The sequence below is a fragment of the Sus scrofa genome, unplaced genomic scaffold, assembly GCF_000003025.6.
Source record: "Sus scrofa isolate TJ Tabasco breed Duroc unplaced genomic scaffold, Sscrofa11.1 Contig74, whole genome shotgun sequence".
Lineage (NCBI taxonomy): Eukaryota > Metazoa > Chordata > Mammalia > Artiodactyla > Suidae > Sus > Sus scrofa.
Genome location: NW_018085302.1, coordinates 541,493 through 553,000, shown reverse-complemented (window position 1 = coordinate 553,000; position 11,508 = coordinate 541,493). Strand labels below are relative to the sequence as shown.

Genomic DNA, 11,508 nt, shown 5'->3' with positions numbered 1-11,508 from the left:
GATTAAATTTCAGGTATTAAGTGCATTTAACAGGGAGAATCTTCATGACTTTATTTAGATAAACATACATTCATATACATAGTAAGAGTCCTTTAAATATTTGTATAATGACTGAACATGTAGTAGGTACTTATTATAATTAAAAGGCTTTACATGTTTGTGTATACATGTATATATGTATATATGCATAGTGCCTTATCTATCTTACCCAGTAAAATGTTTCTTTTCGCTTTTCATTAATTTCTATTTTTAGAACTTTGAAAATAAGGACTTCCTTTGCTTGATAGATCCTTGCATATTGAACACCTATGTCAGAGGTTTCTTATCTTTTCATCCAGATCTATGAAAGTGGTAAATGTACTATGTAATGAATATGACTATGTAAAGTTGTATGTGGCACAGAATTAAAAAAATAAACATATTCATTACTAAATATAATACTATCTTGAAAGAACAATGACCCAGTAAAACTCCCTTACCTAGAGGTAATTAGTATTTTCACACTTACCTTTTAAAATGTGTCAGAAAAAAACTAGAACGCCACTTCTTTTCAAATGTTTATTTATGATTTTCTTAAAGTAAAGGGTAATGCTAAACAGAGTATGGGGATGAAAACACTTGAATTCCTCCTAGGTTTAGGGTTTGAAGCAGCATGCATATTCTCACCATGGAGAGTGGCAATTTATAAGCAATTACTTAACATCTAACAAGTTTCATACCCTGTATATATTATGCCAGGCACTATGGTAAGTGAAGTAACAGTTGAAAAGAGCATATGTGTTTGGGTGGGTACCAGGGAGGGTGTTTCCAACAACATGTACATCTCCCTAAACTGGCTGTTTATGGCAGATATTTATCGACAGTGCCTTTCTTTCCACATTTTAGAGCTGAGGGTTCAGTTGTTAATTCTCTTGAGAGAATAATTCTTACCTGTATGAGGGACCTCTCAGCTCACAAGATATATCCGAGAATTACAATGTGTAAGTTCACAAACGCAGAGGTGGGCCCAGAATCATGGGACACTCAGGTGACTTACAAAGCCACTTGAAGTTGGAATCAAGAGAAAAACCCAGATCTCATGCAATAGCACAGTGTTTTCTCGGTAAATAACCACCTGATGTTGCCCTGTAGATTTTTCACGTGTGACAGGTATGAGGTGACTGAAGAGATGTAAGTCATCATGAAGAAAGTAAGAAATATTTTAAAAAAGAACTGGGGGATGACTGCCAAGAACATGCCCTTCACTGACAGTGACTACTCTGTTTAGTTCTGAGAAATTGAGACTACAATTATTTTCTGACTAAAAGGTATCATTCTTTATTCCTTTGCAGAAAATTCAGGGACCTGGAAGGTGGTCCTTAGTTGAATGGATCTCCCCATGCCTCCCAACAATGTGACTGAATTTGTTCTCTTGGGATTCACACAGAATCCACACTTGCGGAAAATACTCTTCGTGGTTTTTTTGTTCATTTTTCTATTTACCTTGCTGGCAAATCTGTCCATTGTCATTACCATCTCCCTCAGCCCCACGCTTTCAGCTCCCATGTACTTCTTTCTCACTTACTTGGCCTTCATGGATGCCGCCTTTTCCTCAGTCACTACCCCCAAAATTACCATTGACCTGTTCTATCAGAGGACAACCATCTCCTGGGGTGGCTGCATGACTCAGCTCTTTTTGGAACACTTTCTGGGAGGGTCAGAGATCATTGTTCTCATTGCCATGGCTTATGACCGCTATGTGGCCATCTGCAAGCCTCTGCACTACACAACCATCATGCGCCATGGGCTCTGCCAGCTCCTAGTGGTGGTGGCCTGGGTTGGGGGGATACTCCATGCCACCGTGCAAATTCTCTTTGTATTTGACTTGCCCTTCTGTGGTCCCAAAGTCATTGACCACTTCATGTGTGAATTCTTCTCACTGCTGCAAATTGCCTGCAGTGACAACTACTGGCGTGCAATAGTGATATCAGCTAACAGTGGGGGCATATGTTTGCTCATTTTTTTCATGCTCCTCATCTCCTACATGGTCATTCTGAGATCTCTGAAATCCCATGGCTCTGAAGGAAGACGCAAAGCCCTCTCCACCTGTGGTTCCCACTTTACAGTAGTGGTACTCTTTTTTGTCCCTTGTATCTTCGTCTATGTACGTCCTCTGGCCACCTATCCTGTGGATAAGTTGGTAAGTTTGTTCTATGGAACCTTCACTCCCATGTTAAATCCTATCATTTATACAGTGAGAAACATGGAGGTGAAGAATGCTATGAAATGTTTGTTGAAGAGGAGAGTAACTTGGGTTGTGCCTGATGCCTAGAAATTGATAATTTATATACACAGGGAGGTTGATATCTGTTGTAAATTGTGAAAGAAAACTAAGAAATCTTGTGGATTGGTGACAGAAATAAAGACCAAAACTAATATTTGTTGATTATTTAACAGTGGCTAGGCATTTATTAGACATTTGATAACATTTAATTTCTAGGCAAGGCTTGAATATTCATGTTCATAACTTCAGAATAGACAATGGATAAACAACTGTATAACCCTAGTTTTATGAGTATAGAGTATATTTTACTCCAGAGTCTTCTACTCCTTTATGAAATTCTTCATTTTTGTTACTTGCATGAAATTGGCTTTTCCAGAGCACCTTGGTCTTAGAACTTCTTCCATTATTGCTGAGTCTACATTAAAACAAAGGATAGAAATTCTTAGTATGTGCATAGAAAAGGGACAGTTGCAAAAGCAATCACAGCTGGTTTTTCATAATGTGAATTTACCAAAAGTGAAGAGTCTCTCATAAAAGTGGAATGAATAATTCACAATCTCTCTCTTTACTTGACATAAAATATAAGCCCCCAAATTTGACATTGCTCTGTATTTGCTCCATTTTTAAAATATTCTATGGCTCACAGCTTTGAATACAAAATAAATGTTTTCATTTTCCATACCATGACTTGAGTCATTCAAAACAAAGATCAATATCTTTTATCAAATTTGAACAAGAAGGCATATGATTTTATTCCAAAACTACAGCTTTGTAGAGGTGATACATATATTTATATTAACAAATTAATACTTTATTGACTATCGCACATATTCTCCTCTGCTGATTTACTCTTGTAAAAAATGGTAGTTCCATCATTAGCATCCCTATTTTACAGAAAAGCAAATTAAAGCCAGAAGAGTTTTATTAATTTACTTGCCTGTCACAACACACATAGTTCCTCCATAAAGTGTGCTGGGAAATATTACACTGGAATGCAGCTTCCTTTCAAAGTTTCAGCTACAAAATTGCAACCAAAGTCATTAGAATTCAAACCTATTTACATTATAATGAAACATAATTATATGTGATACATTTAAATTCTATAGATAACAACATTATCTCTACTATTCATAAATCACTTTGAACTTCAGTGAGTTATCAACCATATGTTGTAGAATTATCTCTTGTGTAGCAAGATATTTCATCACTGTAAGTATTTTCCTCTCTTTGAAAGTTCAAGTTATGCCACTTCACATTTACAAAAGATAAATGCTATTATGGTAAAAGTTATTACTATTTTTTTTAGTAAAGGTAAAAATCCCCTTAAGATTTCTTTCTCACAAGAGAAAATATACACTAACATATACATTCATAAAATCAACGTTGCAAATGTGAACCTTCAGAAAGTGGGGTATACCTGCAATGTGCTTCTTAGTGTGTGGAGAATAGCGGGTGATTTTACATTATTACATCTCCGTTAATCCATGCATCTCTGTTTACTACACTCCAACTCACGTTACATCTCAGAAAATCACTTTTCGTAGTCAGTGGTCAACTTGAGCTATTTCTTCCATAATTTGACCTTACATCAATGCCCCAGAATGGTACTGGGGAGAATAAGTTTACTAGGTTGAGCATGACAATCTCCAAGGAGGTAAGAATATACAATAGTGAAAGAGTCTCTTCAACAAGTGCTGCTAGTATCAATTAAAAAAAAAAAAAACCTAAAATTTGAGAGTGATGTTTTATTTGGTGGGCATTCTGAGGACTCAAGCCTGGGATAGAGCATCTGAGATAATTTAGAGAAAGTGTTATGAAGAGGCAAAGGGAGAACCTGAACATATAGGAGTTTTGCACAAAAGGAGTGGGGAGTCGGAACATCAAGATAATCATTAATAGAAGAAAACCCCCTATCTAAGGAACTTAGGACGTTTCCCTGTTTGGGAAGATGCAGGGGTCTGGGCTCACTGAAATCATTCCTTTGATAGGCACCTCAGCTCTCTGGGTCAGTGTCCTGTGCTTCCTCATCCTGAATCTCCTCAGGGTGCCTCAACCAGTATCTCTATAGCAGGTGACTGCTACATGGCAGGTACTTTTTGTTTCCATTCTCAGGGCTTTCTTTCAAGGTGGCTGTAATGTGGGGGCTTGAGGGCTGTCACATCCTTTGTTTACTCACATGGCCTGCTATATTTTAATTCACAGTCCCTCTCTTTGGGCCCCAAACTCAACCAATACCTGGCAGACATTTCATGAACAGTTTATGTCCTGTGTCACTAGGAAATTCATCCCAGATCAGGTGAAATAGATACTGTTGGTGTACCATGCCCAGGGATAATTTATGGATTAAGCCCTGCTGAGAATTTATAATTTTCTGGATCCTTGTCTTACCAGTCCAACTGATGCAGGAAATATCTTCCCTTCTTCCTCTCTCTCATACCTAGAATCACACCATTACAACCATTCCCTAAGAGGCATAAATGTGATCTATTTAGTCAAGATGTTCAGACATGTTCAGTTTTATTGGAGTTTGGGATACACATTCATTTAGGTAAGAGAAAACATCTTATAAAATAGACAGGATATAATCATATAGCTAGCAACATTGCCTAGGTCATAGCACAGCAGAGAAACACAAAGCAAAACAATTTGAAAAGCAATGAAATTAAATTAATGATTAATGTAATGATTTATAATCTGGTAGCAATAAACCATCAAATCCACTGGATGCGTAGCTGGAGAAGCCACATTCTGGACAGATCAGCTAGAGAGAAATAAGATGGTTCATCTTTGTTCACATAGGTTTACTTTATCAACTGGTTCTATGTCATAGCATAGAAGGAACCCTTTTTAGGAAAAGAAATACCAAAGTCCAGTGTATTTCCCTAAAAATGCCAGAAAGCTATAATTGATATTTATGAGTTCCTTCAGTCCCCTGTAATTAAACAATGTTGATCTGGATGAAGTCTTCAGGTTTTCCATTAGAATTTTGCCATATGTTATTCAGTGCAGTGATACTGTCTAAACAAAGGCTATCAGAAACTTGAATTTCTCAAAAAGTTCCCTTTATGCATTTTCTTAAAGATCTTCATTTTATGAGAGCATTAATGTAAAATAAAGATTGCCTGTAAAGGAAAAAACTTGAAATGGCATGGTTAAGCATTTAAATACAATGTAATTGGTATGAAAGTGGGATATTTCTGTGATATGTTGCATTATAAGATAGAACAAGGATTATGACTAATATCATTGTATCAGGGCATGTCACATCTTAGGACTTTTACATACATCGTTAAATATCTATGATAAACATGTTTATACAGTATAACAAATATTTATCCCCAATCACTTGACAGTGTTACTCAAGTAATTTACCATTCCATAGCAGCCTAATTAGTTTAATACTCCCCTCTGAGATGTCTCAGTGTTCCTGTGAAGTACCCTAGAGGTTGGTGGAGGCTAAAAGAACTTAAGTTAGATATTGAGATTTCAGAAACTTTTAAAAATATCCAAAAGTTTTTAAAGCAAACAAGATCACATGTCACTGGGCAAACAATACCTGTTTGTCAAACCAAATTGTCAATAAATAAATCCAAATTAAAAAAAAAACAAATACAGATCATTGAGGGCACAGAAACCCACATAAGAAGAGAATCAAAAGGGCAGAGGAGTGAGACATGGTGCTCACCTTCACCCACAAACACATCGAAAAATCCCAGCTTCATGTAGAACAATTCTCAAGGAACATCTATGGAACACTGACAGAAAACCTTGAAACTCTACAAAGGGCAAGAAACCCTCCACATAACTGGGTAGAACAAAAGGAAAAAAAAATAGAGAGAGAGAAAAAGAATCAGGACAGACTAGAACCATTTTGAGGGAGCTGTTAAAGAGGAAAAGCACCCAAACCTGGGAAAGACACTTAACTGATCAGGAGATCAGCTGTGACAGAGGGACCTCCAAATGTCCCTGCAGAGAAAACTCATCAGCTGGACTGAGGAGGGCAAAGCAGAGTGAGAGCTGCACAGATCATCTGCACCACTGCTCTGGACACCACAGCCTGAGAAGCTCAGGAGGGGGCTGGATGGGGAGATCAGGCTTGGAGTCTGTTTGGGGAGAAGACTAGGGTTGGCTCTGTGGAGACAGCTTGAAAGGCTAGGGAGAAGTGTCCATTGGCTGGGGAGCTGAGGGAACCTTGGAAGAGGTCTGGACCCACAGGAGAAGCAAGGCACCATTGCTGGGGAGGGCCAGAGGAGGAGGGGCCGGCCACCATAGAAATAGTTTCACTGCATACACATGGATTCTCAGACAGTGGGGCACCTCTGGGGCAGGATAAAGTGGCCAGGAGCCACTTGCACAGGACATGGCAACAGGGCAATTCTTGTGTGGGCTAAGAGCAGTGAGGGAGGAGACTAAGGGCAATGCAGTTATATTTTATTTGGTAGATAATACTGAGGTCTAAAGTTCAGGACACAGCCTTTCAAATAATTCTGAGAGACTACTCTGAGGAGACAAAGGGGTAGGTGCTAGAATACATGGATTTTTCTGACAAAAGACCAGATAATTGGAATCAAAAGATTATTGTTAAGTAAAGAAAAGTATATCTCAAATTAAGGAATTAATCCCTTTTCTATGTATGGGAAGATGGAGCATCTGAGCTCCTTGTACTCATTCCTTGCGTATGCACCTGAGCTGTCTGGGACCAGTATGCTGGGTTCTCTCATCTTGTGTCTCCTCAGGGTGCACCTCTGGGGCTGGCTGCAGTGGTGGGCATTGCTTCCATATTGAGTTCCCTCAAAGCTCACTGTCCAAGTATCTGTAATATAATGCTTGATGGCTGCCATATCCTTTATTTACTGATATGGCAGTCAATATTTCTTATTCATCAGTCTAAAGGAAAATGCCATGCACCACTCTTCATGTTTTTCAATAAGAAATGCATAATGAATTTACAAATACCTACAAAACTGGCTGTGTCTGCAATGGTCAGGGAAATCAATCAAACTTTCAGTAGATTGCTGTCCTTATGGTCCTTATGGTAGATTGCTGTGTCTGATACATGATCTCTGCACTATATGACCATCATGAACCAGGACACGTGATGCCTCCTGGTGGAGGTGGGTTTTCTGTGATTGATTGGACAGATCCTTGTCCCTTCCTGGCTTCCACGCTGTGGTTCAGACATCGTGGATCCCTTCATATGTGACATTTTCCCCCAACACAGATACCAGCATTGACTCTTACCTTGTTCAAGTGTTGGTTGCTGCAATGGTGATCACTTTTGTAATGTGGTTGGTATCCAGCGTGTTCATCCTGTGTGTCTTTGGGACTCACAGCTGTGCAGGGAGGAAAAAGTCCTGTCTACCTGTAGCTCCCTTATCACAATTTGTCTTGTTTTTTGTGCCTGTATTTTTATGATTCTGTGACATTCTGTGCATCATAAAAAGACATTCTGTACTTTTTCCCATGGATAAAGCCATAGCAGGGTTCACTATTAGTGTTACTCCCATGTTACCCCCTGTTCCTTATACAGTAAAGAATACAGAGGGCAAAAACACAACTAGTATATTCATAAACCTATTCCTATCACATAAACCTAGGAATGTGATTTCAGATATTAAATGGCCCAAAATGAATATTTTATTTCTATCATGATCTTTAAATTTTCATATCTTATTACTCTAAATTTCTTTTCATACCTCTCGCTTAACACTAAAAGCACCTAAAAGATGTTATGGTTATCCCTGGTCCACATATGTGGAGGAGTGAAGTTCAAAGAGGTTAAATAACACACTCAATATCAGAGTCAGAGCTAGTATTCCGATCTTCATCATTCTAAAACCAAATCTGATTCTCTTTCAATAGTTTCAATGTTGTCAGAGAAAAGACCTTTCCCTCAGAACTTCTCTTATTTTGTAGCAATGGAAAATTTTCCTTTCAGGGAGTTCTCTTTGTGGGTCAGTCAGTTATGAAGTGGACTAGGATCCATGAGGTTGCATGTTCTATCCCTGTCTTTGCTCAGTGGTTTCAGTATCCAGCATTGCCATGAATGGTATGTAGTTCACAGATGGGGCACAGATTCCATCTTGCTGTGGCCTAGACTGTCAGCCACAGCTCACATTCGACCCTCAGCCTGTGAACATCTATATGCCGCAGGTTCAGTCCTAAAACCATACAAACAAACAAACAAAAATTCTTTCTAATTACATGGTTATATACTGTGCCTATATATAAAATCAGTGGGTTCTCAGAAAGCTATTTGGCCAACTGGTATCTAAGATGCTGTGGAATATGAAATAGAAAGAAGATTCTTGCCAGAACACTCTTGACCCATAACTGATACAACTAATCAAAGGTTATTGGAGTTCTTATTCTGTTGGCAAGTGTTGTAAGTGAATATAAAATTTAATTTATTTAAACTGATGTGAAAATTATTAATGGTTCTGAAATGGTTAAAACAACATTATAAAATTAAGATTTTGTTTTCTTAATTTATAGAAATAAATGGTGTAAGAGAATCCCTAATTAGATCATATGACCTGTAAATCACTTTGAGACCAAATATTCTTAATCTACATCGTGATCTTTGGATTGATCCATAGACTCTTTTGGTGCTTGCATTTGATTATAGCTTTTTATGAAAATATTATTGTTTATATGCCATAAGTAGTGGTAATTTTTCAGATTAACAGTAATTACTAGTGTTTATGTTTGGGTTTTCTTCAGAAGCACACTGTAAAATATATCTGTAAAATAATTTCTCTAATTAACATTAAGCTTTCCACTTAGTTCCTTGAATCTGGAATCCTCTTTTAAAACTGAGATGAATTATAAGAAATATGTACATTTAAAAAAAAAATGAATGATTTCTCCACAGTTGACCAAAGAAAGGATTTCTCAAATAAACCAATGCCTAACTTCAAAGATTTTGTTGTGAATTAATTGTAGCTATTTTCATAAATGAAAAGTGCTTCTAAAATAAAAATAAATTCAAATGTGTGTATATGTCGTAGATGTGTTTTCAGTTTCCTCTTTTGACAGAAAGATCCAGCTCCCATTTCATGGCTACAATATGCTTTCTTCAGGAAATCAGTGGACCTTGGATATAGCAATATTTCCAAGCATACGGTGGTTATGAAAACATGATGAAGAACACTAGCTTCAGGATCAGGAGACATGAATTTTATTTCACACTATGCCATCATCTCCTGTTTTAACCTTAAAAATTGCCCTACTTCTACAAGTAATTTACTTAGGTAAATTGGAAGGTGTTTCTAAGTTCTGTGATTCTGCTCAAGCCAATGTGTTTATTGCCACATTATTGTTCTATTTGCTTTTACTTCAATTATAGGTAAAATCCAAAGAGTTTTGAGACCTCATTCCACCTCTTCTTCCTGGTAAACAACTTAAGTGGTGACCTTATGGGATGAAAGATGTTTGGAATGAATTAATACAATGGGATCTCTGCTCTTGAGGGCTTTGTTATTTTGAGACTGTTTCTCTACCTATTGAAATGTATGAAACCGCCCATAAGATCAATGTAGCAAGTACTTGTTTTTTGCTAATTAATCTCTGAGCTTTCCAAATATCACACCATTCCTCAGTTAGCTTCTGATCAACTGTGCCAAGATCCATTTAAAATTTCTCCTGCTTTCTTTCTGGTTTACTCTTCAAGTGTGAGATCCTGTGTTGCTGTCCCTTTAGGATTTTAAACCACTCTGTCCTTGCATTTGTATTCTGGGAACTGCCTTTTCTGGTATTACTCCAGGAACTTCTCTTGTGAAAATTGTTTTCATGGACAACAATTTAGATCTAAACTTGACTTGTTTTCCATTCCATGCTACTTTAGGGCTTAGGGCTAGACTAGGTGGGTGTAAGCATTCTAAAACAAGCTGTATAAGCAGCACTGTAGTTATTTAAGTAGAGACTGGATTGCCACCTAACAAATGTATTTCAATCTTTTGTGAGGTTTGGAATGATGATTTTTTTTTTCCAGTACATGCTAAGTCTCTGAAGTGTGGCTTTCATTCCAGAGCTGAGAGGCAAGTTCAAGATATTTCCAGGATGACACTAAGTTAACTTCACTTTCCTTATAACTTATTAAATAGTCTCAAATCCTCATTCAAACTGTCATTTTCATGTACCAACACAAATGTTATTTTGGCCCTAACACATTGCAATGTTTAATCAAGCTAGGTTGAACCCCATGATAGCTTTCTTAAAGTATTTTCATTCATGACACTTGCTGCCCACAGTGAATACTTTCTCTAGAGCCCATCCAGAGTTATGTACAATTTATTTCTCTTCTTACTAATGTAAGCATATTGGAATGTGGAGAGGAAGTGAAAAAATATATATAGAAATATTCCTGAGTTGAACTGAATTGTGTTTATTTACAAAATAATTTTAAATATTGGTGTATATTTCTTTAATGTAGAATTGTTTTAGGCCTTGCAGTTGGTGGCACTATAAGAGTATCATGACAATTTAGTTGTATACCAACAATTTGAAGATCAAAAACCTGGCCCATGATTTAGTGACCTAGCTTCTTACTTCCCCTTGAAAATGATGCTCTCATTCCCTATGTTGTATTTTCTAGTTATAAGCTATGGATATTGTTGCCAATTTTTTTACATAAGTATACTTTGAGATTAAATTTAAATGGCAAATAAAGGCATTTTACCATCTTTGAATATAATTTAAAAGTGGAATTATTTCCACCATTATCTTCTTCATCTAATTCCAGAATTGGCACTGGAAACAACTACTCTGAAGATGTAGTGTAATTTTTACTTGGTGTGAAGTGCCAATATTATAATAGGGTTCATAAGGACGACCTAGTGCACATCAGAAAATGATATTAAAATATTATGTTGAGCATGAATGGTAATTAAAAATAAAATATTGGAGTTCCTTTTGTGGCTCAGTGGTTTAAGAACCCAACATAGTATCTGTGAGGATGCAGGTTTGATCCCTGGCCTTGCTTAAATGGTTAAGGATCTGGCATTGCCACCAACTGTGGCAAAGACCATCATGATATGGCTTACTGGCAGCTGTACCTCTGATTCAACCCTGGCCCCGTGAACTTCCGTATGCCAAGTGTGAGTCCATAAAATAACATTTATCATGAAAGAAAATTAAGTCAGATAGTTACCTACCTAACTGTTTAATTTATACAATCATCAATATTCAGACTTCATATTATGCTCATTTCTTATCGAATACCATATTTCAGAGGTAGGCAAATT

The 11,508-nt window shown here is 37.1% G+C and overlaps 1 protein-coding gene across 1 annotated transcript; it reads left to right on the top strand.

The window, feature by feature from the left end:
* The first annotated feature begins 1,366 nt into the window (after window positions 1-1,366).
* Window positions 1,367-2,311, top strand: LOC100524015 (olfactory receptor 140-like). Its single transcript, XM_003124208.3, has one exon. The coding sequence runs from the start codon at window positions 1,367-1,369 to the stop codon at window positions 2,309-2,311; it is 945 nt and encodes a 314-aa protein (XP_003124256.3).
* The last annotated feature ends 9,197 nt before the right edge of the window (window positions 2,312-11,508 follow it).

Excerpts from the sequence above, each read along its gene's own strand:
- LOC100524015 (XM_003124208.3), top strand. The coding sequence starts at position 1,367 with ATGGATCTCCCCATGCCTCCCAACAATGTGACTGAATTTGTTCTCTTG.